Source organism: Haliotis rufescens, unplaced genomic scaffold (assembly GCF_023055435.1).
Source record: "Haliotis rufescens isolate VD_foot unplaced genomic scaffold, xgHalRufe1.0.p SCAF_1, whole genome shotgun sequence".
Lineage (NCBI taxonomy): Eukaryota > Metazoa > Mollusca > Gastropoda > Lepetellida > Haliotidae > Haliotis > Haliotis rufescens.
In genome coordinates, this window is record NW_025963779.1 from 23,484,399 (window position 1) to 23,511,652 (window position 27,254).

Sequence of the window (27,254 nt, forward strand, 5' to 3'; positions counted from 1 at the left end):
AGACCTGCATCACTTCGGGCTTTCCTCCCACATTAAGCTGACACGCCGTGATATAACTGGAATACTGTTAAAAGCGGCGTTAAACCCAACTCACTCACTCCAGCTATATGACGGCGGTCTGTAAATAATCGAGTCTGGACCAGACAATCCAGTGATTGTCACCATGAGCAATTACGCAGTTGGGATACTATGACATGCGTCAATTAAGTCAGCGAGCCTGACCACCCGATCCTGTCGGTCGCCTTGTACTGCAAGTATGGGTTGCTGGAGACTTCTCGACCGGGATCTCCTTACCCGGAGTTTTTGAAGTGATTGTTGCCTGAAAAAAAAAAAAAAAGGTTGCCAAAGGAGATCACCAGCTTTGTAATTTGGTTGGATGCCGTGTCAGACGCGAAAAAGAATCAAACTTAAATACTGTTTTGCTTCCATTGACTCCTTTCTCAATTTAACAGATAAATGGTTTAATGACGTTGGTGCTGTCAAACTTGCAACTTCCTGATCGTGTGTCTGTAACCTGATATTATCACAAGGAGAGCTTAAGTACCGTGGCGGTATTTTCACTGTATCATCTCATTTAGGGTTGCGACGGGTACTCGAGTACCCGATAACGGGTCGGGTAGCTTAGGACTCGAGTCCAATTTTCAGGACTCGAGTACCCGTTCAGGGGAGATAACTCTAATCGCCTTTCGTAACTCGTAAGTCACTTCAAAATGGACGACAAAGTGGACAAACGTTCAAATGATTTAGGTAAGCCATGCAGGCATTTAATAAAAAAACATATAATACCTTAGAATAGATAATAGATGTTTGATGACCTTTTATTCGCAAAAGCATTACAAACAAGTGGGACAACATTGAGCTAGGGGTACTCGAGTTCAGTTTTCGAACCCGGTCGCAACCCTAATCTCATTCCCCCGACACTAAATTCATCCCACGCATGCTACTTGTCTTCATTGCATTATCTCGTTTCTGCGACAAACCAGCGCGAATTATCCCCCTTTGTATTTTAGGAGGAGATGGCGTCAGGTTGAGGTTGTCGGCGTCATGTTGCACTCTTGCCGCTTATTGATTCAGTTGGAAGGACTCGTTGTTATTATGCCGAAAGGGATCACCAGCTTATAAATGGGGTTGATGGCGTGTCAGACATCGCACGCAAGAATAAGTAATATAAACTGTTTCGTTTATTTTGACTCATTTTATAATTTAACAGATAGATGGTTTAATGACGTTGGTGCCGTCAGAATTGCAACTGCCTGATCGTGTGTCTGTAACCTGCTATTATCATAAGGAGAGCAAAAGTACCGTGGCGGCAGTTTCACTGTGTCATCTCATTCCCCCGACTCTAAATTTCTCCCACGTACATTCCTTGTCTTCATGGCATTATCCTGTTACTGTTATTACTTATGCAGGCAGTCATAAAGATGCCAAAATCACCAAGTAGTCATGGGTGCAGAAGGTGTAGCAGGCTCAAATTAATCAAAGCAAAAGTAAATACTATTAATGGACGCACCTTGGACTTGAAAAGATTCAGTTGTGGCTTATATTTCTGCGAAAAGTATGTTTCTTCACTTATAAACCTATTCATTGGGATCGCTATGAAGTAAGAGACTTCTTTGTATAGGCATTAAAACCTATTGTGAAGTTTTACTTTCCAGTCGGGTTAATCTCATAAACAGGGACGTTGTAATGTCCCTGGGATTTTATATAATATCCCAGGGATTTTATATAATGTCCCGGGTATTTTATTAATATAACTTCCGTTCAGATTGTAACATGTAATGAAATGTAAAATCAAATGACAAATGTTTTCTTTATATTCCCGAGGATCGAACTCGCAACCTTCATATATGTAGCCCAGTGAGTGTACCACGATATTACCCGCAAATCCCAATGCAGAGTTACCTTTGTTCAAAGTACTTGCTGAAGTATTTTCTCAAACGGTCCACATCATTCCTGTCTTATCCTGCGAGGTTTAAATTTGAATGGATACATATACTCAACAAATGCACTATAGTGGTACATCATTATCATAAAGCATGACAAGTGGTATTCACCTCTCAAGAATCCTTGCAAGGTTCATCAAAGATGAGAAATATCAGGTGTTAACATCGAAACATATGAACAAATTAACTAATTAGACAATTAGAACTTGTTGCGTAAGTAAGAAAACGTACAACTTTATGGATAGCAAAATCTGGTTATTGCATTTAGTGACATTTCGATGTATCTCAAACGGTTATCAAGCTGGAGTGACAACAGCCAAGTGAAGAGTGGTATTCATTATATACTTCAGTTTGAAAGACTGAGTTTTCCGAAGTTGAGAAAAGTGCTATTTTCATTGCAGTGAACATAACAATTGATAGTTCACTGTAGTGAACACAACACTTTGACGGAACTATTACCATACAAGATCGAGTTACCTCCCCTCAAACTGTCTCCCTTTATCGAAAATGTCTGGCCAGTACACGAACTGTTGACGTCCTTTTTAAGTTAGTTCCACATTGACAAGGCAAAATAATGACAGATGGTCATTCATAGAGTTAATATCGCTTCATGTTTGTTATTCTCTCGAAAATGTTTCGTTATAAACTGTAAATGTCTCATTGTCGTCAACCTTTTCGCAAAGCACCATTTTTGTTTCTTGACAGCGGTCTCGTATGTTTGAAGAATATAATCGAAGTTGAGTTTTAAATAAATCATATTTCTATGTATGATACAGAATAAAAATAAATATTTACCCTAAATATTCTTTTGTATATATTTGGTTAAGATTTTGCAAACGAAACTACTTTTTCAGTCGCAAATACAATGGGGTTGTGAACCGTCCTGTATGTTAGGTAGTTTAGGTAGGGAGAATTTACGTTTCCAGATTTCACACTTGTAATGAAATAAATTAATTTTCCGGGGAATATGACGTTGATAACCACATGTTTCTCTCATCTCGTGACGGGGAAAGGGGGTATCGTGATAATATTAAAGGTCGAAGCACTTACAGTTAGATAATATTAAAGATCTCAGCACTTTTGAACCGATCATTTAATATCCCAAGCGGGAATAGATGCTACGTGGTTTTGTTTGAGATAGAATATTGTCAGTCAAAGCTTCAAAGGTTCCCTGATGAAGAGGCGAACCATTTTTTTTATTTTTTTTAACCCTTATCACAGTATTTCGTACGTTTGTCGATTTGATATGTTGGGATAAATATTGTAACTCAGCTTTTTCGTGAGAATTTTCAATGGATAAAGACAGTATGTTTTGAATTATATTCGTATTTTGTTGTTCACCAGAACCAAACTATTCGAACACAAATATCAATATTGAAACCATATACGTTTAGGTATTATCATAAATCATAAGAACTGATGTCGTACTACATAAAAAAGGAGGTAACAACGAAATGGATTGCCCTATCTAACATGCAAATTAGGCCTTATAGTCCTCGCCACAATATTTAGCAGCGTGCGTGTGCAGCGTACGTCTTAATAAGTATAAGAACACTGCACTTTCATGATTTATTCATCGCGATATTTCGGTACTCTCTTTCAATGGCGATGACTATAGATCACCGCATTATCCTGATTGGTAAAGAGTTATTTGACTAAAGCTCACAATTATTTATGGAGTACTAGCCTTATCAGCAAATGAAATGACTTACTAAACTTTGTTACACCTTGTTTAACCTCATGGCGTGTTTTACGTCTTTGGTGACGTCGGAGAAAGACGACATTGGTATATATTGATTAATATATATCTCACCTAATATTCGTTAATTGTATGAAACACTCGATTTTTAAAACATAATTAGACTAGATTTCCATACAACATAAAATAACTATTTAAAACCATGTAAAAATGTCTTGAACATGTTAACGGTTACATAGTTTGACCCTGTCATTGGACAATACGCGCACGGGGAGATTCGGGGGAGGTTCATTGCATAGTATTTGGACAGTGATTGGTTGTCAGGAATGTAGTACTATTTAATGTAAACAGTGATGAGGAAGTTACTATATTTAGATGCTAGTGTGACGTGTAAACTTCCGGAATACAGTGGACTGAGATAGAGCGTTATAGAAACATGGAATATTCTGTAATGTGATTGCACTGTGTGGAAGTTTCAAGAAGCTAGTTAGACTGTATATAAGAGGACAAGAGCGTGCTCCTAGTATCTCTCACACATATCATCTCACATTACATGATCAAAACCCTCTTTTGTATAAATATCACTTATAACTCCGGATTCCCTGCTTCGGCCTTTCTCGGAAGCTTGACCACTGTCTCCGCTGGGTGAATATTTATTATCACTGACTTTTGATATCACCACTGTATTTTTGTATTTGATACTGACCACTGTCATCATATTTTATACTGTGACGGTACAAGTAAAAGTAGCATTTGATTTAGTGGTTTGCAATCATGCGCTTCACTTAGGACCGGAAGTGCTTGTTTTAGACACGTTCTGCGTTTTGTCGGTCGCAACAACCACATTGGTTCCGTGGGTACGCCGCACTGGTTTTTAGCATTGCATGCTTTTTCAGGTTAAACTTCTGCCATCCATAGTGTAAGTGTATCACTTCTATCGTTAAGAAGCTTTTAAATATGTTTTGGATGTAAATTATGCTATATTTTGTGTTTCTAATTCTAGTGTAATGTAGCATCAGAAACCACTTCTACAATTTATGATGCGCACGTAAAATCTCCACTTAGATCACACACACACACGCACACACACACACACACACACACACACACACACACACACACACACACACACACACGCGCACACACACACGCACACACACACACACACACTATAGGGATAAGCATGGTGATTCCTCTGACTCATCTTTCAGTATTTATACTCTGCTAGGATGACTTGGGTTATATAAAGTAATTGTCTACCACACGGAAGTAAAAGTACCCACGTACACGTGTGTTTTCCCCATTGCGTCAGGAGTAATTCTTTTGTTTTGTTGTAGCCTTATTCCAAATACATCCATGCACACTGGCGTGCACAGAAGTAATGAACTTTTAATCTGGCATTTCAATTGTGTCCAATATTTTACAAGACTGTGCCTCACTCTGTTGGATCGGTCAACTGATGGCTGCTAGAACCTAAATAACGTTTGGGGAAGACAGTACATATACTGCCATTGACTATTGTACTACCACTCTACCACTGTAATTGCTGTGCAGTAATTTGTACTGATTTGTAAACCTAGTGAGTCTTGTCGTACATTTGTTGATTGTATACTACTTGTTGGTTGTTTTTTGGTTTCACACTAAATTCCTTTACGTACAGATTTCTGGGTTAATATTTTGTTTCAATTTGGGAATCGACACGTAACAATACAAACGGGTGGCCCAGTCGTCTAAGGCGCCGCAATTCGCTGTGCAGAGTTGCGTTCCTTGGGCACGCCAGAAACCTATGATTGTGGGTACGAATCCCGGTTCGCCCCGATTATATTTCTAGGTTTCTCAGCATCATACCCATGCTCGTGGGTTTCACCGAAGTGATAAACGTCTAAGACCTGCATCACTTCGGGCTTTCCTCCCACATTCAGCTGACACGTCGTGATATAACTGGAATACTGTTAAAAGCGGCGTTAAACCCAACTCACTCACTCACTCACCCACACTAACATTTGTTAAATGTGGTAAATATGGACTACCACGCTAAATTTGTCAAATTAGGATATTCAATCAAACATGATATTATCAATGGTTCATGCATTTTGTTGCCTGGAATACGTATGAAATGGTATTGAACCTAAATAAATATCCATTGTGTAATTGCGTGAACATATATGTAACATATGGAAAATGTACATCATGATTGAAAATGTAAACAGAAAGATACACTGCAGTTTGATCGTTTGTACTCTTGGTGTTGCACCAAATCATTGTAATGTATCTTTTTATATTTCCTAATTCTTGCTACGATACTCTTCCCATACATATTCTCAAAAGTGTTAGCTAGTGTATGCAACGAATAGACGAATAGTTCTTTCAAAATAGGCGAAAAGCTGAACAGTGTAAAATCAGAATTTTGCTTATTTATATAAGAGTTTTCCGAGTACAGCGTTCGTTTTCATTTCGGATAGATTCTATTTACCCGGAGATTTGAATAATACCGTATGTCCAAAACGGTGAAAATTACCGTGTACTTAATTTCTCAGAGGTCGTTTTCAGTAATTTTGCTTTGCCTAAAATGTAAGCAGATGATATCACAGAACTGTGAATTTCCCGCAGAATTCAAAACTGTGAACTGTATTTGTGTGCGTCATGTAGATCTATTTTGAATTTTATTCAACTTCAATGTGAAGGTTGAAAATAGGGACATATATGTCCCTGTGGCATCCAGGTAATAGACCCGTGAAGATCCCGGGTAGAATAGGTCTTCAGCAACCCATGCTTGCCGTGAAAGGCGACTATGCTTGTCGTAAGAGGCGACTAACGGGATCGGGTGGTCAGTCTCGCTGACTTGGTTGATGCATGTCATAAATCCCAATTGCGTGGATCGATGCTCAAGATATCAATCACTGGATTGTCTGGTCCAGACTCGATTATTTATAGACCGCCGTCATATAGCTGGGATATTGCTGAGTGCGGCGTAAAATAACAAACCAACCAACCAACCAATCCAGGTAATAAAGCAGGGTTACTCAAACAATGGAAATGTAGGGGCAAAGTTAGCTCTTGTTAATAGTATACTTCGTTATATTACCAACGACTTGGTATTTTCATGCGCAGTATTTGTAGTGGATTGGTTCAACAAAACATGTACGTGGATACTGTTTAAAGTGATAGGTATTGTTTTAATATTGGCGAAGAGATTTTAAGAAATATTTATCCATTTCCTGCCTGATGGATACCATGCATTATTCCTGGATGTGACTGATTGGTTGATAGGAGTCAGTCAGCTGTTATGCTTTGATTTGAATGTCACCTGGCATGTACGGCTGGGACGATACCGAATTTACTACCCGGGTACCCACGCCCCTATTACCCGACACTACCCGGGTACCCACTGTAGGTTTCAAAAGATAGGTAAAAAATGTCCTATTGGGCATTTTTTTACCATAGCACTGTCAAAACGTATTTAGACACATGTATTAAACAATCTGGTCATGCATACACTGAAGTTGACTCAAGTAATATCTTTATTCAAAGATATGAAAAGTCAGAAGAAAAGGGTGCATAGTCAGAAAGAAATGCGAACATTTGTGACTTGTAGTGTAACCATAGAGTTCTAGATAATGTTTGTCATTAAACAATATATCACGTGACTAACCACGGGTCCGGGTAGTCCTGTGGGTATCCGGGTCCTACGCAGTACCCACCCGACCCGGGTACACGAGTTACCCGTCCGAGCCCTACTGGCATGCCCAGATTCAACCTTTTAGTTGATAAAGTAAGATCTAATCTTTGATTTGATGCATGTCATTGTATCCCACTGGCGACTAACGGGATCGGGTGGTCAGACCTGCTGACTTGGTTGATGCATGTCATCGATCCCAAATGCGTTGATCGATGCTCATGATATTAATCACTGGATTATCTGGTCCAGACTCGTTTATTACAGACAGCCGTCATATGGTCATATTGCTGAGTGCGGCGTTAAACAACAAACCAACCAACACACCAACTGAGTGGATTGATGCTCATTAGGTCAATCACTGGATTGTCTGGCCCAGACTCCATTATTACAGACCGCCGTCATATGGTGATATTGCTGAGTGCGGCGTTAAATATCAAACCAACCAACACACAAACTGGGTGGATTGATGCTCATGATGTCAATCACTGGACTGTCTGGCCCAGACTCCACTATTACAGACCGCCGTCATATGGTCATATTGCTGAGTGCGGCGTTAAACAACAAACCAACCAACACACCAACTGCGTGGATTGATGCTCATGATGTCAATCACTGGATTGTCTGGCCAAGACTTCATTATTACAGACCGCCGTCATATGGTGATATTGCTGAGTGCGGCGTTAAACAACACACCAACCAACACACCAACTGCGTGGATTGATGCTCATGATGTCAATCACTGGATTGTCTGGCCAAGACTCCATTATTACAGACCGCCGTCATATGGTGATATTGCTGAGTGCGGCGTTAAACAACAAACCAATCAACACACCAACTGCGTGGATTGATGCTCATGATGTCAATCACTGGATTGTCTGGCCCAGACTCGATTATTACAGACCGCCGTCATATGGTCATATTGCTGCGTGCGGCGTTTAACAACAAACCAAACAAAACTACCTTGATATTTTGCTTGTTACAAAAAATATGTAAATTAATGTAATATCCATTAGTAGATACAATATCTTTATTAATCAAGAACTCTTATTACCTGATTAATTTTTTTTAAACTTAACAACACTATATTCATTATTCTGTCTGCCTCGGTGACACATACTATATAATAAAAAATATATAGTCTTTGTTTGTGTGTGTGTGTGTGTGTGTGTGTGTGTGTGTGTGTGTGTGTGTGTATTCTGTCGGTATAACTAACTGTCTTCCGAGGGGAGTCTAGCAATATTGCCTTTTTTATGTTTCACGTTGCAGAGTCGACATTACCATCGATAGATAACAAAATGCACAATAGTTAATCCGACACTCATTAATCCGACAATCGGCTTTATCCGACACTAATGATGGGAACCGATTAAATCAGTGCTATTTAGACCCGTTAATCCGACAGTCTCGCACTCCAACTCCGACGAACCTAATTTGCTATATCGAATTGCGAAAATCACTTATTAATCAGTCTCTTTAATCCGACACAGTGGTCAGCGTATCTTTCGCGAACTTTGACCGACAATGTTCAGTACTATCTTGATATTTTTTTAATTGGGTTTAACCCCGCTTTTAACAGTTATATGCAGCGTCAGCTTAATTTGAGAGGAAAGCCCGAAGTGATGCAGGTCTCAGACGTTACAACTTTGGTGAAACCCACGAGCACAGGTTTGGTGCCCTCAAACCTACAAACATAATCGGGGCGAACCGGGATTCGAACCCACAATCAGAGGTGTGGCCAAAGGGACGCAACTCTGCGCCTTAGACGACTGGGCCGCCCGTGCCTCCAACAAGAATATGTAAATTCATATACTATCCATTGGAAGACATTATATCTTAGTTAATCCAGCACTGTTATTCTTCTTTGATTTGTATTTTGTGTTTATATTATGGCTTTTAATAGTATTAATAGCTGTATCCCAAGGGCAGTCTGGCAACGGTGCCTTTATATTGAACTTAGGTCATATTACCTTGCAGAATCGATATCACCTTTAAGAGAGTTATGTGTATTTTGATGAGAGTCACCATGAGTCTCCGTGAGAGTCTCCGTTACTCTAATGGGAGTCAAGATGATACTAATGGGAGTCAAGCTGACTCTGTGGAGTCGTTTTGAGCACTGTTGCTGGACACCCCTAAAAGAGTCAAAGTGACACTTGGGGCCCTGGTTCTCACACGACGACCCAATTTATCTCACAACTTCTCAATTGGATTGAGATCTGGACTTTTGCTGGCAAAGGTAAAGTGTCGATCGTATTCCTGCCCTTATGGCTTACAAGGTAACGTGAAGCTTGCAGTGTTTTCTTGAATGTCTCATCAATAACAACTTTTCAGTCCATAGAGCGAACGTGAATTATTGACGAAGCCATATATAGCATACACTGCTATGTGGAAGTGCAGCTCAGTACGCTTCGCACACCAAGTGGTACTTGTAGCACACAAAGAACTACATAAACCTACATCATGCTGCTGTCTAAGATCACCCTCGCCATCGTGGCCTTGTTCGTTTTTGTACACCAGGCCATCGCATTCTGTTCGCGGACGATGACGCACTTGCTCGCAACCGAAGACGACAAGACTGCATTTGCGGAACATTATGTTCCTAGTCCAATGCACTGTGTGCTGCTGTGTACCCAGACCCACCAGTGCGAAGCTGTAGGGTTATCCAGATATGTGTGTAGGTTGTACAAGGGAAAACGGACAGGCCGGGGGACGCCGTCACAGAAGACGGAGTCACTGGTGTTGTTGGTGCGAAAGGCAACATGGCCAACGGTACGGTTAAACATGGGTGACAAGTGAGTGGGTGACGTTAACGCCATAGTCGGCCATTTTCCAGGTATGCCTTGATCTCCAGGCGCACCATCACTCACTAACACTATGAGCAACGTTTAGGTGCATTACAGAGCTGAAAAAATATTTAAGATCCCACTTCAAATGTGGTCGAGTTTTATCTGAATCTGGTTAATGTCTTAATATTTTGTTTGATGGGCATTACTTAGAAGTTGACGGATGACAAGGTAGACACAATTTTATTGATAACAACTTCTTTAATACTGTGAAGAACGACGCTTCGGTATAGGTCCTTATACCGTTGTCGAGCAAGACTGAATCAGGGACATAGTACAGAATATATATAGTAGGCGGAGGATTGACAGTAAAGGATTAACAGTAACAACAATTGCATACATGAGTGGGATAACATTGGTAGGTGTTGACAACAAAGGGATAATGCTGTCACAACACGATGGACAGAGAACACATCGTCGCTTTTCACAGTATTAAAGAAGTTGTTATCCATAAAATTGTGTCTACCTGGTACGGTAAAACATGGGTGAAGAGTGAGTGGGTGAAGTTAACGCCATAGTCCAGGTATGCCTTGAACTCCTTTTGGGCCAGGCGCACCATCACTCACTCACACTATGAGCAACGTTAAGGTGCATTACAGAGCTGATAAAATACTTAATATTTGCGATATATTAGGCTGATTCAACGATGGATTGCTTTGTCTGTCGTGTTACGCCTTAGTCAGCAATATTCTAGCTATTGTGGACCCTTGGTATGGTCAAATAATTCACGAACTGTATACTGGTGTTTGATTCGCTTTGTTTGCACCGCAGAGATTTGTTGGTCACCAAATGCAGCGAAAACAGGATGCCATTGGAAATCGAGTGACTTCACTTGCAGTAATATCACACACCACAGCCATCATCAAACCACCATCGAGTACGGAGGGTCACCTAACAGTTGCGTCGTCAACCGTAACGTCTGTGCCTCCTCCGACATCATCACCACTGGCAGTAAGGAGAATGACAAAAGGTAGGATAATGATATTCTGGACCCTCCTGTACAAATCACGGCACCGAAGTGCTCCGACGATAGTAATATAATGGTAATGGTCTTATCACTTACGAACCAATCATTTGATATTCGGATAGGAGATAGAGGATAGGAGTTTCATTTGAGCAGAATATAGTCAGTCAACGCTTCAAAACTTCCTCGGAAATGAAGAGGCGAACAGGTTTATTTTACCCTGAACACATTCTTGTTCAGAATATCCAGTACAGTAGACTACGGTTAAAACGAACCCGTTTATAACGAACTGACGGATATAACGAACTTACTTTTTGGTCCCTACTATTTGCTGTAGTTATGCTGTATATATGCTTATAACGAACTGCGGTTATAACGAACTAAAATTAGTAGTCCCTTTGAGTTCGTTATAATTGTAGTTTTACTGTATGTCCATTTGTCGATTTATGATATGGGGTATAACAGGTGGCAATGGAGAATATCAAATTATTAAGAGGGCCCTGGACCCTGCTTGTTGGGTATACCAACCTGTACAGCTGCTTATTCAAACTAAACCTGTTGTGTCCCTCTACTAGGGTACCATTCATAACGTAAAGGAAGGCGTGTGTTTTTTCCCCGTTTTTTGTAAAAAAAATATCTCATTTTCAGGTCAAACCTTGCACCGTTAGTGACACAAGCAATTATAGTTCAAGTTTCATTTAAAACTCTGTGTTTACACGTGCCCACGATTTAACCCCCTGGATGCCGAGTACGCATATTGTTATAAGTGCTGAAAAGATATCGTTGTGCGAGAATTGCGCTCGAGAGGCAATGTTTCTGTACCACACTATGAAATTAACAGTGATGTAGAAAATTAAATGTCCTGTCTGATGGTGTAAGTGCAAATATTTAACTGGTTTGAAAAGCAGAGTGGAAAGTGTAATCAGATTAATTTTATTATAAACTCTTCAAAAAAAGAAATGCATAGTTAAAAAATAAGGATATTTATTAAGCGGATGGAAAAGTACCTACACAGAATTTGCGTGAACACAATCAAATGAAATTAGACACAGTGATCGACAAAAACATTGTCGTCATTTTCAGCATTAATTCAGTTCAGTCATTGCACATGTGTAGCCACAAGGGGGCGTCATGGTCAATACCTGGTCACACCACCTCTTGCAGCCGTCACTGCTCGACACCTCCTTGGCACAGATTGCACAAGTCGTCGGATTTTTTCGTGGGGAATTCTTCGCCATTCCTCCTGTAAGGCGTTGGCGAGTTGTGCCAGTGTGTGGGGACGCTGATGACGTTGACGGACGCGTCGATCAAGTTCGTCCCACAGATGTTCAATCGGGTTGAGATCAGGCGATTTTGACGGCCATGGAAGGACATTGATGTTCTCATTAACAAGGAAATTAACTGTCATGTTGGAACAGCTCCCTTTGGCGGCCCAAAGCTGGGAGGAGGTGAGGACGCAGAATTTGGTCTATGTATCGGTTTGCTGTAAGATTGCCAGGGGCAACCACTAACTGTGATCTACCCGTGTAGGATATGGCTTCCCACACCACGACACTCCCTCCACCAAATCGGTCCACCTGTCGAACGCAGTTCGGCGCAAAACGTTCATGTCGACGTCGGTATACACGTTGTCTTCCATCCCGTCGTTGAAGAAGAAAACGTGACTCATCGCTGAACCAAACGCGTCGCCAGTTCTTGAGATCCAATGCCTGTACCCTGTTGCACCACCGGACACGTCGTTGACGGTGTAGACGTCGCAAGACAGGTCCAACCTTTGGTCAACATAAGAATTGTCTTTATGACGATTGCTGGGGGAAAAAATCTAATTGGAATTCTCAAAACACCTATGCGTTTCATTTTTTGAAGAGTGTAGTTTTCTTTTGTATTTGACAGCTTTATGGAAACTAAGCGAACACAATACCGCCATGACGATATATCAAATGAATCCGTATGCTTAACATGATATCTTATATAAATAAATGAAGAAAATCGATTTTCAGCTATGACGTAAAAAAACAGAGGTATACACACATAGAAAAAAGGGCATAACTCTTCTATATTTAAAACAAGTCAAGTATAACTTTATACGATAAGGACACTATGTTTTGAATTATTTTCGTATTTTGTTGTTCACCAAGGACCAAATCGTATAGGTTTAGGTAATGTCATAAATGACAAGAAATGATGAAATCTTACTAGATAGAAAAAGAAGTCACTAACTATCTCACATGCAAATTAGGGCCTTATCGTCCTCGTCACTTGAACTATTTAGCAGCGTTAGCACGAACCAAAGGAAGGAAACGTGCAGATGTATTATTTTAAGCGCTACTGACGCAGTCACATAACTGCCGATTCTTACCCAGGTTATAACCGAGTGATCAAAACTTAATGATGATGTTTATCATCAGCAAAATGGATGTTTCTTGAAAGCGCACCTTGCAGTTTTTATCGTTACTGTTCTTTTTTCACTTTATAAGTATTAGAACACTGCAGCTGTCTTCATGAATCGTCGCGATATTTCGTTATTTCTTTTCCATTGGCGATGACAACAGATGACCGCATTCTCCTGACTGTGTAAGTGTGATCCGACTAATGTTGCACCATTATTAAAGAGAGTACTAGCCTTATCATCAAGTGTAATAAATTACTAAACAGTAATTTGACACCTTTTTGTTTCACGTCATAGCGTGTTTGACGTCATAGCTAGCATGTTTTGTGTCTTTCGTTCATGGTATTAAACATCTCATAATCATTATTTGCGACTTTTTCCACACAACATAAAACGAATATTTTTACCAAGTAAATTGTCTTGAATATTACCTAAACGATTGGCCGTGAATCTTAATTGGACGCCTGTTACTCTATTGAATTATCCGGATAATCGTATACGGTTCGACCAACGGGTTACGTGGCACACTTTATATTAATATTTACAATTCTTGTAGAAATAAAGTGAAGAGTTTAATATCCGTGATCACGTGGTGAAACAATAGATCGTATTAAACAAACCATTGGGAGTAAAATCTGAATTTTCGTTGTTTACATTCCAAATAAGTTGTTTTCCGAGCACAGCTTTCGTTTTCACGCCTTATTTATTTCACTAGATTTTATTTAGACAATTTGCATTAGTGACAAAGACCATGCATTAATGTCACTTGGTTCTAAAATGTATGTGGAATTCAAGGATGTATGTATCGGAGTTGAGATTGTAATGTTACATGTAAAAACCCTATAGTCGTCCAATACTGCTATACGTGGTTTTGTAAACATTATCTAATATGGCGGAAAGTTCTCTTCGGCGTACGGCGTTCGGCGTTCGGGGTATGTTTGCGTATTTTCTCAAATATTCTGACCGATTGTAGGGTTGTCGGCGACGTTTCAGAATGATAATTTGTGATTTGATTTAAAAAACACATACCCGTTATCACTAATCGTGTTATTTCGTGTGTCTTTTGAAATCTAAATATCGTATAGATTCTATTTCCTCGAAGAATTTAGTAATACTGTATGCCAAAAACGGCGAGATTTTATATGCCACCTATTTTGGGTGTAATTTTGCTTGGCCTATAAAGTCCGCGGACTGATATCTGAGAAGATAATTAAGAATTTCCCGCAGAATTTAAAACTGTAAAGAGTATGTGTGTGTGTGTGTGTGTGTGTGTGTGTGTGTGTGCGCGCGCGCGCGCGTGTGATGTAGATCTGTATTTTGAAGTTTAATCGACTTGAAAGTGAGGGTTGAAAAGGAGGGACATATATGTCCCTGTGGCATCCAGGGAGTAAATAGGGTTTATCCAAACAATGTAAGTAACGTGTCGCGGCAAAGTGACCTTAAGTTCAATAGTTTACTTCGTTTTATTATTGACGTCTTGTATTTGAAGCGGATTGGTTCATACAAAGCATGAACGTATCCTTGACGTGGATAGGTTACTATTTTTTGTTGTGGACATTTAGCTTGAACAAACAAAAAAACATGCGCTATACAAAGCATTGCAAGGCACAAGCAAATTCTCTTAGACATTGACATAGTCGCTTTATTTCATCAGCGACAGAAGCCCAGACCTTGTTCCACCGAGTGTTAGAACCAATGAGCGCCCATTGTAACACGTGCCACAGCCCTGAATCAGTCTACCGTACACAGTAGCAGACAACGTAGCCCCCCCTGGGTTTTTTACAGAAAACATTTTTCCTTGTGAAGGTTAAGTTGAACAAAAAATGAATAATCTTATGTGCCCCCACTCACTCAAGTACAGTTGTACTCCTTTGTGTTCGATTATTCGTTGTAATATTTTCACATGCATTGCAGGCGCCTGCCGGAAGCATAATGGCTACACCTTCATGTCAAGAACCAGCATGTGCATACGCCATTCAACAGGGAAACCCGTTACCTGGTTTGAAGCTCGTCAAATATGTAGAGCTGAGGGCGGGGACCTCGTAAAACTAACTTCGTCGTGGAAAGGAAGAGTTTGCCATGATTTCGTACATTACAGTAAGCAAAGCAAATCTCTCGAAATCTCATTTATCAATAGACTAATCAACGAGTGTGGCATTTAATATATCCTGTCAGATACACATCCGGACCATGATGTGATGAGACTAATCTCCTGAAACATAACACCCTATATTATCTAGAACGCGATTCTTTACGTAGATCTTTTTATCAAGTTTGGAGCAGTGTGTTACATTTCTCACAAAGTTTCTACTTTTTGTAGCCTTCTCGTTCAGAATTTTATTTATAATTTAATATTTCCGAAGAGGCTAGTACCTTCGACACGGTGGTGTGGTCGAGGTTAGTGCCTTCAACACAGGGTGGTGTCATTTTGGGTAGTACCCCAAAACACATGGTAGTGTCATTGAGTGTAGTACCTTCAACTCACAGTCGTGCCATTGAGGGTACAACGTCTACACACCATGGTGTCATCAAGAGTAGTACCATCAACACTACCCGTGAGGATCCGGGTTAGAATAGGTCTTCAGCAACCAATGCTTGTCCCTCGTGAAGATCAGGGGTAGAATAGGTCTTCAGCAACCCATGCTTGCCGTAAAAGGCGACTATGCTTGTGGTAGGAGGCAACTAACGGGATCGGGTGGTCAGGCTCGCTGACTTGGTTGATGCTTGTCATCGTATCCCAAAGCGTAGATTGATGTTCATGATATCAATCACTTGATTGTCTGGTCCAGACTTGATTATGTACAGACCGCCGCCATATAGCCGGAATATTGTCAGGTAAGGCGATAAACAACAAACAAACAAACCGTCAACACACTGTGGTGTAATCGAAAGCAGAACATTCAACTCCGAGGAGTCGTAGCACCTTGTCGTAGCACCTAATCGTAGCACCTTGTCGTAGCACCTAGTCGTAGCACCTTGTCGTAGCACCTAGTCGTAGCACCTTGTCGTAGCACCTAGACGTAGCACCTTGTCGTAGCACCTAGTCGTAGCACCTTGTCGTAGCACCTAGTCGTAGCACCTAGTCGTAGAACTACGACGTGTTGTGGCACGTGGCACAGCGCACAACTTCACAAATCAAGTGAAGTTAAGGAACATACACTTAGGTATCCCGAGTTGTGCGTAGGAGTGAGTGAGTGAGTGAGTGAGTATGGTTTTACGCCGCTTTTAGCAATATTCCAGCAAAATCACGGCGGGGTCACCAGAACTGGGCTTCACACATTGTACCCATGTCGGGGATCGAACGCGGGACTTCGGCGTTACGAGCGAACACTTCAACCACTAGGCTACTCCACCGCCCCTCATTGAAGATGACACATGGTGGTGTCTAGAGAGAACAACCTCATTGTGTGCTGACATCGATCGTGATACCTTCAACACCCAGGGAAGATAGTGAGGGTAGAACTTTCAACCCTCAGCGATGTAATCTATGGCGGTACCTTCAACACACCGTGATGTCATCGATGGTGATACCTTCATCACCCAGTGATGACAGTGAGGGTAGAACTTTCAACACTCAGCGATGTAATCTAGGGCGGTACCTTCAACACACCGTGATGTCATCGATGGTGATACCTTCATCACCCAGTGATGACAGTGAGGGTAGAACTTTCAACACTCAGCGATGTAATCTAGGGCGGTACCTTCAACACACTGTGATGTCATCGATGGTGATGTAATCTAGGGTTGTACCGTCAACACACCGTGATGTCATCGATGGTGATACCTTCATCACCCAGTGATGACAGTGAGGGTAGAACTTTCAACACTCAGCGATGTAATCTAGGGTTGTACCGTCAACACACTGTGATGTCATCGATGGTGATGTAATCTAGGGTTGTACCGTCAACACACCGTGATGTCATCGATGGTGATACCTTCATCACCCAGTGATGACAGTGAGGGTAGAACTTTCAACACTCAGCGATGTAATCTAGGGTTGTACCGTCAACACACTGTGATGTCATCGATGGTGATGTAATCTAGGGTTGTACCGTCAACACACCGTGATGTCATCGATGGTGATACCTTCATCACCCAGTGATGACAGTGAGGGTAGAACTTTCAACACTCAGCGATGTAATCTAGGGTTGTACCGTCAACACACTGTGATGTCATCGATGGTGATGTAATCTAGGGTTGTACCGTCAACACACCGTGATGTCATCGATGGTGATACCTTCATCACCCAGTGATGACAGTGAGGGTAGAACTTTCAACACTCAGCGATGTAATCTAGGGTTGTACCGTCAACACACTGTGATGTCATCGATGGTGATGTAATCTAGGGTTGTACCGTCAACACACCGTGATGTCATCGATGGTGATACCTTCATCACCCAGTGATGACAGTGAGGGTGGAACGTTTCAACTCACAGTGTCACACTATTGCAGCACCACATCTTTGTCGTAAGAGGCGACTGACGGGATCGGGTTGGTGTCATTTGCGTATTGCGTAGATCTATGCTCATGATCACTGGATTGTCTGGTCCAGAACTCGATTATTTATAGACCACCATTATATAGCTGAAACATTGCTGAGTGTGGCTTTAAACAACAAACACAATACCTCGTACTGTTATCGAGATGGTACCTTCATTTCACGGTGGTGTCATCGAGCTTAGAACCTTGAACCCCGACTGGTATCATCAATGGTCGTACCTTCAGGTAGAACCATCTACACAATGCTACACAATGATGCCACTGAGAGTGCTACACTGAGGGTACTATCTTCAACACACAATGCTGCCACTGAGAGTGCTACACTGAGGGTACTATCTTCAACACACAATGCTACTGAGGGTGGTACATTTAACTCACGGTGATGGTGCTACACTGAGGGTACTATCTTCAACACAGAATGCTGTCATAGATTTTGCGTGTTTGTTTGTTTGTTATTTAACGCCGCACTCAGCAACATTCCGTCTATATGACGGCGGTAGTCATTTAGGTAGTATCTTCTATACAGAGCAGTGTCATTGATGGTACTACCTTGAACTCACCATGGTGTCATTGAGTGTACTACCTTGAACTCACCATGGTGTCATTGAGTGTACAACCTAGAACTCACCATGGTGTCATTGAGTGTACAACCTAGAACTCACCATGGTGTCATTGAGGGTACTACCCTGAATTCACCATGGTGTCATTGAGTGTACAACCTAGAACTCACCATGGTGTCATTGAGTGTACAACCTAGAACTCACCATGGTGTCATTGAGTGTACTACCTTGAATTCACCATGGTGTCATTGAGTGTACAACCTTGAATTCACCATGGTGTCATTGAGGGTACTACCTTGGATTCACAATGGTGTCATTGAGGGTACTACCTTGAATTCACCATGGTGTCATTGAGGGTACTACCTACAACTCGCCATGGTGTCATTGAGTGTACAACCTAGAACTCACCATGGTGTCATTGAGTGTACAACCTAGAACTCACCAAGGTGTCATTGAGTGTACAACCTAGAACTCACCATGGTGTCATTGAGGGTACTACCTTGAACTCACCATGGTGTCATTAAGGGTACTACCTGGAACTCACCATGGTGTCATTGATGGTACTACCTTGAACTCACCATGGTGTCATTGAGGGTACTACCTTGAACTCACCATGGTGCCATTGAGGGTACTACCTTGATCTCACCATGGTGTCATTGAGTGTACTACCTTGATCTCACCATGGTGCTATTGAGGGTACTACTTGAACTCACCATGGTGTCATTGAGGGTACTACCTTGATCTCACCATGGTGTCATTGAGTGTACTACCTTGAACTCACCATGGTGCCATTGAGGGTACTACCTTGAACTCACCATGGTGTCATTGAGTGTACTACCTTGAACTCACCATGGTGTCATTGAGTGTACTACCTTGATCTCACCATGGTGTCATTGAGTGTACTACCTTGAACTCACCATGGTGCCATTGAGGGTACTACCTTGAACTCACCATGGTGTCATTGAGTGTACTACCTTGAACTCACCATGGTGTCATTGAGTGTACTACCTTGATCTCACCATGGTGTCATTGAGTGTACTACCTTGAACTCACCATGGTGTCATTGAGTGTACTACTTTAACTAATTTTCTCGTGCTTCACTCATTGAATATTATTTGCAGAACCGGTGAAGAAACCCTACTGGATTGGCTTGCAGATGAATGCTCATGGTGGCAGATGGGTTGGTGGAGATTCCATGGTATATTGTAACTTTATGTTCAACATCGTCCCTACTGCCAGTTCCCCTGTGTGTGTTAGGGTCAACAAGGGCCCGTTCCGCATATGGAAAAAAGCGGATTGCAACTCCACTGATGTTAAGAACCTCGTCTGTGAAATAGTCTAAACCACATCTCACTACCGGATGAAGTGTCACACTGTGAAACTTCGTTTGTGAAATAGTCAAATATAAAATAAAGACCAAAAGCCTTTCGTATTTCCTGTCATTGTATGATTCCGACTATAGCATGAGCATGTGTTTATGAATCACTACAAAAAGAAGTAGTGATGACGCGAAAATATGAGCGCACCGTGCCTGGCCAACCGGCGGCGGCCATAATATTTTTTTAAGATGTTCTGAAATTTGGCATAGGTGTAGTTAGTAGTGGGAACTGACATGCGTGTTCCATATTTTGCGATATATTATGAGTTTTGACCTTGATTCAACATTTACAGCATCATACACGTATTAAATACATCAGCGTCGAATATCTAATTATTTGTTGTTTATTTTGGCCACCATCAAGCATGGGTGTATATTTTCTTTTGCCAGGGAGTTTTACAGTCAATACTGAGTTCAAGCAGGCCAAAAGTGTCCACAGACGACTTCCCAGCATTTTTGCTAATTTGATTTGTGTGTTTACCCATTGGCGGGTACGTCAGATGAGCTACAGAGCCTAGTGGCTATTTTTTCCATTGCTTTCGTGGTGTTAATGATACCTATCCAATATACATATACAGTAAACTACGGTTATAACGAACACGCTTATAACGAACTGACGGATATAACGAACTTACTTTTTTGGTCCAAACTTCTTGCTGTAGTTATGCTGTATATGTGCTTATAACGAACTACGGTTATAACGAACTAAAATTAGCAGTCCCATTGAGTTCGTTATAACCGTAGTTTACTGCATATGACGGACAAAAGAAACTTCCCATTTTGAATGCAAGTAAAAGAAGTCAAAGTCAAATATAGTTATCAAAACCAGTGTATTAGAATATTAAACTAAGCTAACCACACAAACAATGAACTTCTATGAAAAGAGGTGATATCCTAAAATACCGTTTTCAAAATGACAAAGAAATAACAGGCTTATTGTAGAGCTCCAAATGTTTTTTTGGGATTTTCCAGTGCCTAATATCGTGTGTGTCCTCCTTGTGCGTCCATGCATGCCAATATACGTCGTCGTACTGATGTCGTCAGTCTCCTGATGACGTAATGGGGGATTATCGCCATCCCTCTAAAAGTGCTTGTTCCAGCTGATATCTGTTGGTGTGGACGGTTACTAAGTTGTCCAAGGGGTCCCACAAGTGTTCAGTAGGGTTCATATCCGGGGAACATGCCGATATGGCAGTATGTGGCCTGGCATTGTCTTGCTGCAGAATGGTTCCCCGCGACCGTCCACGCGAGAATGGTAATAACACCGGTTGGAGAACCCCGTCATGATACCTTTGTGCATTTAGGTTACCATTTATGATGACTAGGCGCGTTTTCTGATCACCGCTAATTCCTCCCTATACCATAACACCTCCTCGCCAATGTGGGTGGTACTCTTGGACGCACCCAGGTGCCAGTCGGATTCTTCTGTCAGCAACCGTGCTTGTCGATGTCTTAGAGTCAAACCAAGTCCACGTAGTGGACGATAGGCCCTGATACCCATAGGACGCAGAAGTCGTATGACTGTGGATAGGCTGATACGGTGTCAAAGTGCTGTTGCTGCTGCTGACGTCGCCGTCACCAACCTATTGCGGAGATGTATGGTACGGATGTGGCGGTTTTCCTGTTGGGTTGTAACGCGCGGTGTTCCTGTTCTAGGACTGTGACGAACTCTGCCTGTCAACCGGTAAGGCTGAAATGGTGCATACGCCATGCGACTGGAACAGCCTAAGGTTCTGGCAATATGGGTCTGTGACGCTCCAATTCTCGCTATACAAATGTCTCTCTCTCTTTCTTCCATAGATAAACATGACATTCCTTGTTAGGCCCACACAGCGTTGTTTCCAGACTGGAAACATTTAAAAAAACTCTTTAGGATTCGAACCAATTAATTTTTAAAGTGGGATATATATGCATTTCTCTGATTCGTCCATCGTTTACATCGGCTGTATCACCGACGCTGGGCCTGTTACTGAAGCCTGGCATTGTGACAGAAGCCTGCCCTGCCTCTCCACAATCTTATTAAAGTCAGATCTTAGTTCTCGCTATCGCTAAACAAAGATCTGAGGACATCCCATTACGGGTCACGTCAGACCGACCTTGCGCGAATTTTGACCAACTAATGGAAGGACTGACAAGAAGTCTAATCAGAAGGCAGCTTTCTCGTGCTTTACGGCACTAAATTAAAATTGGCGACTACGCTTCGAAACATATACTGAGTCAAATTAAAAACTTCACATTTTTAAAAGTAATCCCATATATGATATACAACGGACAAATGTATCAGAGAAGGTAATTTTTAATCATTAATGTCCAAAGAAGGATTTTAATTAACGGTGGTAACCATAATTTGTTGCAAGCACCTACGGTATTCGGTAATAACATCAACAGTTTAAATCATAAGTCCCAAGCACGAGAATCTGATGGCACACAAGTTCAGTAGCATGTATGGTTACCATGTGCGTTGACAACTGCCACACAACGCCTCCGCATGGACCTTATGATGCTTGTGAACACATGATTGGGAAGACGACGCCATTGTTGCTGCAAAATGGTGCCAAGATCTTGCAAATTCGGTGGTTGGTTCTGGAGAGTGTGCAGACTTCTGCCAAGAGCATCCCAGACGTGTTCGATGGGATTGAGGTCGGGAGACCTTGACGGCCAGTCCATGACGTTGACTCCCGCATTCTGAAGGAAATTCCTTGTCAAAATTGCTGTGTGGGGTCTGGCATTGTCGTGTTGGAAGATCAAACCGGGTCCATGTGCTGCCATAAAAGGCAGAAGTTCTGGTGCCAGTACCTGGTCGCGGTAAGCAGCAGCGTTGAGGTTGCCACGGACGACAAGAAGCCTGGAACGCGCATTGCCACAGAAAGCACCCCACACCATGACACTTCCGCCTCGAAATCTGTCAACTTCCTGTACACAACACTGGGCGTAACGTTCATGACGGCGCCTCCACACGCTCGCCCTACCATCAACAAATCGAAGATTAAATCGGGATTCATCACTGAAGACGACTTGATTCAAATTCCTCTGAGTCCATCGTAAGTGTCGCTGTGCCCACAATTGACGTTGACATCTGTGTAATTGAGTAAGAATCGGCCCGCAGTATGGCCGTCGTGCTTGAAAGTGAGCAGTTTTCAGACGGTTTCGAACAGTTTGCGCACTTAGTCTACCCCTAAACAGTTCATTTCTGGTTGATGTAGCCATCAAAAATCGGTTACGGAGGTGACGTAAGACAATCTGACGATCCTCTGCATGTGACGCCACAGGTGGTCGACCTGGCCGAGGGCGATCAGCGGTGGTACCCGTTTGCTGTAGACGCGTCTGTAAATCATAAACAGTCCGTCGACTACAACCCATCGTCCTTGCGACTTCAGCTACGGACGTTCCCGTCTGCAACATGCCGATCGCACGTTCACGTTGCACATTTGAAAGGCGTGGCATGACAAATGGCCGTAAAGACTTTTGTTTTCTTTTGTTTTTCTTTTTTTTGTTAATGACTGCTAACAAGTATGGCTGAAAACACGTGCGGTATTATGGCCACGTGACCAGTTGCACGGTAAAACCACTTTTGCCACTATAGTGCTGTGCACATGATTTTGATCAATTCACCTGCACAAAAATGGGTGTTATCTGAAGACAATACGTGGCCATTACTGTTTAAATACACAATAAGGGCCCACAATGATAACTGGACAAAATGTTAAAATTTTAGGATTGTGAAGTTTTTAATTTGGTTCAGTATATTTTGACAAATTCTCGATTAAAAAAATGAAACCTTAACAAAAGAACATTCTGGAATGGCAAATATATGGTCTAGATTGTATGGATTCAGTCGTTAAACCCGTAACTGTCGTTCGGAATATCCCGCATTAAAGTTTTGGAGGTTGCATGAATCGAAATCACATTCCGACTGTCACTTTCCTGATCTGGTAAGCGACGCTCTGATTGGTCGGATGAAAGGTCGTTCTGACGTGACCCGTAATGGGATGTCCTCAGATCTTTGTTTAGCGGTAGCGAGAACTAAGATCTGACTTTAATGAGATTGGCCTCTCCCTGGACATTTAGAACGACGTCGCTTCCTATGTTGGATACATTCGACTATAATTACAGCTGTTGTAGTGACAAACCGCTGTCAACTATAAAGGCCGCTTCTCAAACTGGCTACGGATTGGCTACAAGTAATACGATTCTTCTTAAACGGAATAATAAATATTTTAATAAGTCTACGCAAGTTGGATATATTCGAGAAATTCGCAAAGAAATACAGCTATTGCTGCGACAAACCGGCGCGAATTATCCCCCTTTGTATTTTAGGAGGAGATGGCGTCAGGTTGAGGTTGTCGGCGTCATGTTGCACTCTTGCCCCCTAATGATTCAGTTGAAAGGACTCGTTGTTATTATGCCGAAAGGGATCACCAGCTTATAAATGGGGTTGACGGCGTGTCAGACATCGCACGCAAGAATAGTAGTAGTGAGTAAGTATGGTTTAACGCCGCTTTTAGCAATATTCCAGCAATATCACGGCGGGGGACACCAGAAATGGGCTTCACACATTGTACCCATGTCGGGAATCGAACCCGGGTCTTCGGCGTGACGAGCGAACGCTTTAACCACTAGGCTACCCGACCGCCCTGCACGCAAGAATAAGAAATATAGACTGTTTCGTTTATTTTGAGTCATTTTATAATTTAAAAGATAGATTGTTTAATGACGTTGGTGCTGTCAGAATTGCAACTTCCTGATCGTGTGTCTGTAACCTGATATTATCACAAGGAGAGCAAAAGTACCGTGGCGGCAGTTTCATTATATCAGCTCATTTCCCCCGACACTAAATTCATCCCACGCATGCTACTTGTCTTCATCCCGTTTCTGTTATTACTTATGAAGGAAGTCATAAAGACGCCACGATGCTCAAGTAGTGTAAAAAAGTCAAGTCTGGAAGACCGTGACTTTCCATAGTCATGGGTGCTGACGGGGAAGCAGGCACTCTACCAATGGGCCCCCAAAGGACTCGAACCACAGCGGACTCCCGATTACCACCCTCTTTTATAACAAAATGGACCTAAAGTGTTAATATTACAACATATGAACAAATTAACTACTTGAATCTTGAATTGAGCTTGAAATAATTTAGAATTAATGGCGTACACTAAATAATTGCCAGTGGATATGGCTAAAATGGTTGTAACACTCACCCTGTGACGAATCATTCCTTGTTGTTTTTTGTGAGAGAGTGAGTCGTTTGGTTTTAACGCCACTTTGAACATTATTCAAGTTAATATCGCGGCGTGTCAGCTTAATCTGGGAGGAAAGCCCGACCGGTCTTAGGGTTTACAACTTTGGTGCTGACAATATTATCGTGGGGAGCCTGTCCAATGGACGAACAGACGACTGGTTGTTTTGTGTTTGTGGGCTAACTCGACATGACAGATCTTGTATCTTCTAGCTTGCTGTCGGAAGTTAGCCCTTACCCCACGATATCCTACGCACCGGGGCGGTCGGGTAGCCTAGTGGTTAAAGCGTTCGCTCGTCACGCCGAAGACCCGGGTTCGATTCCCGACATGGGTACAATGTGTGAAGCCCATTTCTGGTAATCCCCGCCGTGATATTGCCGGAATATTGCTAAAAGCGGCGTAAAACCATATTCACTCACTCACTCACTCACTCCTACGCACAACTCGGGATACCTAAGTGTATGTTCCTTAACTTCACTTGATTTGTGAAGTTGTGCGCTGTGCCACGTGCCACAACACGTCGTAGTTCTACGACTAGGTGCTACGACTAGGTGCTACGACAAGGTGCTACGACTAGGTGCTACGACAAGGTGCTACGTCTAGGTGCTACGACAAGGTGCTACAAGGTGCTACGACTAGGTGCTACGACAAGGTGCTACGACTACGGGCTACGACAAGGTGCTACGTCTAGGTGCTACGACAAGGTGCTACGACAAGGTGCTACGACAAGGTGCTACGATATATATACTCTTTAAAAGAAGTAGGGGATCATGAAAATACATGTTAATACCAATTATTAGAACAAAGATCAGTGTTGACGACAAACATCCTATGCAAGAGCGTCTGTAAAACTTTACACCAAAACACATCCTATAGCCTGCACGTGCCACACGCAGTAACGCCATACACGTGCGAAGTTTGTCATTCCTGATTTTGACACTTTCAAGGAAGGTCGGTTGATGTCTGTGGACCATTATTTCTGTCAATCTTATTGATTCTGCAACGCGCGGAGCGTCTACTGGCTATTGTCCTGCAGGAAACTGGCAGAAGTCAGCGTGCCAAAACGTTCAATGTTTCACAGGCTGTGATTAGCAGACTATGGAACAGATACCAACAAACCCAAAACGTTGACCATCGACCCCGTTCAGAGCGTACCAGGTCAACAACAAGAGTACAGGGTCCATTGATTCGAAACCAGGCTCTACGAAATCGAGCTAAAACGGCGAATCAAATTGCTACAGACTGTCACCATGCTACTAGAGTTCGAGTTGCGGGTCACATGATTAAAAATCGTATACAAGCAGCTCATCTCCATGCTCGACAGTCACGTGTTGTGCTGCCCCTTTCAAATCCCATATTGCCAACAGATCGACGTCAAAGATGTACACCACGCCGAAACTGGGTAATTGTCGCTGGTCACGTGTCATGTTTTCAGATGAGTCCCGATTCACTTTGTATTTCCTTGATAGGCGTGGTCCGGTCGTTTCTAGCGACGTCGAAATGAACGTTAAACCAATGTCAACCTGACACCTCATGATTTGGCGGTATCGGTTAGGGCGTGAGGTGGCAACACTATGACTGAGCGAACCCCACTCCATATTGTGCAAGGAAGAGTCAGTGGACAGTACTATCGGAACACCATACTGACACCGTATGTTGTCCCGTTTGGTTTGCATGACGTGTGGTCAACGTTTTGTCTTTCAGGACGATAACGCTCGTTTCCCCATTGAACACGTCAGGGACATGATAGGGCGACCGGGGCGTTTGCGTCAATTGCATAGGCTGCCGTCCACGTTGGCTGAACTAGTCACCGCAAGAGGAGTGGTACAGACTCGTTCAAAACACCGTTGGGAGATTCATACGCAGTACGCCTCATCGAGTGAATGAATGTTTGACGAATCGTGGCGGTATAACTTTGAAATTTCCCATCTTACTCCAATCATCCTTCAAGATCGTTGGCGGTCATAACATCTACGTCATATTTAACTACCTATTGATATCTGTTCCCAATTTGTTCATTATTATCATACTTGACAAGACAAGACAACTTATTCAATATAGAGGC

The 27,254-nt window shown here is 42.2% G+C and overlaps 1 protein-coding gene across 1 annotated transcript; it reads left to right on the forward strand.

Annotated features, from left to right (window-relative positions):
- The first annotated feature begins 360 nt into the window (after positions 1–360).
- On the forward strand, positions 361–20,001 carry LOC124131720 (macrophage mannose receptor 1-like). The gene is made up of 4 exons (XM_048381869.1): positions 361–747; positions 10,933–11,131; positions 15,429–15,611; positions 19,696–20,001. The coding sequence occupies exons 2-4, from the start codon at positions 10,951–10,953 to the stop codon at positions 19,914–19,916; spliced, it is 585 nt and encodes a 194-aa protein (XP_048237826.1). The 5' UTR covers positions 361–747; positions 10,933–10,950; the 3' UTR covers positions 19,917–20,001.
- Positions 20,002–27,254: the final 7,253 nt, after the last annotated feature.

Bases quoted from the DNA above. Each gene is read 5' to 3' on its own strand.
- LOC124131720 (XM_048381869.1), top strand. From the start codon at position 10,951: ATGCAGCGAAAACAGGATGCCATTGGAAATCGAGTGACTTCACTTGCA. The intron at 11,132-15,428 runs GTAGGATAATGA...CATGCATTGCAG, and splicing joins AGTAAGGAGAATGACAAAAG to GCGCCTGCCGGAAGCATAAT. The intron at 15,612-19,695 runs GTAAGCAAAGCA...TATTATTTGCAG, and splicing joins CCATGATTTCGTACATTACA to AACCGGTGAAGAAACCCTAC.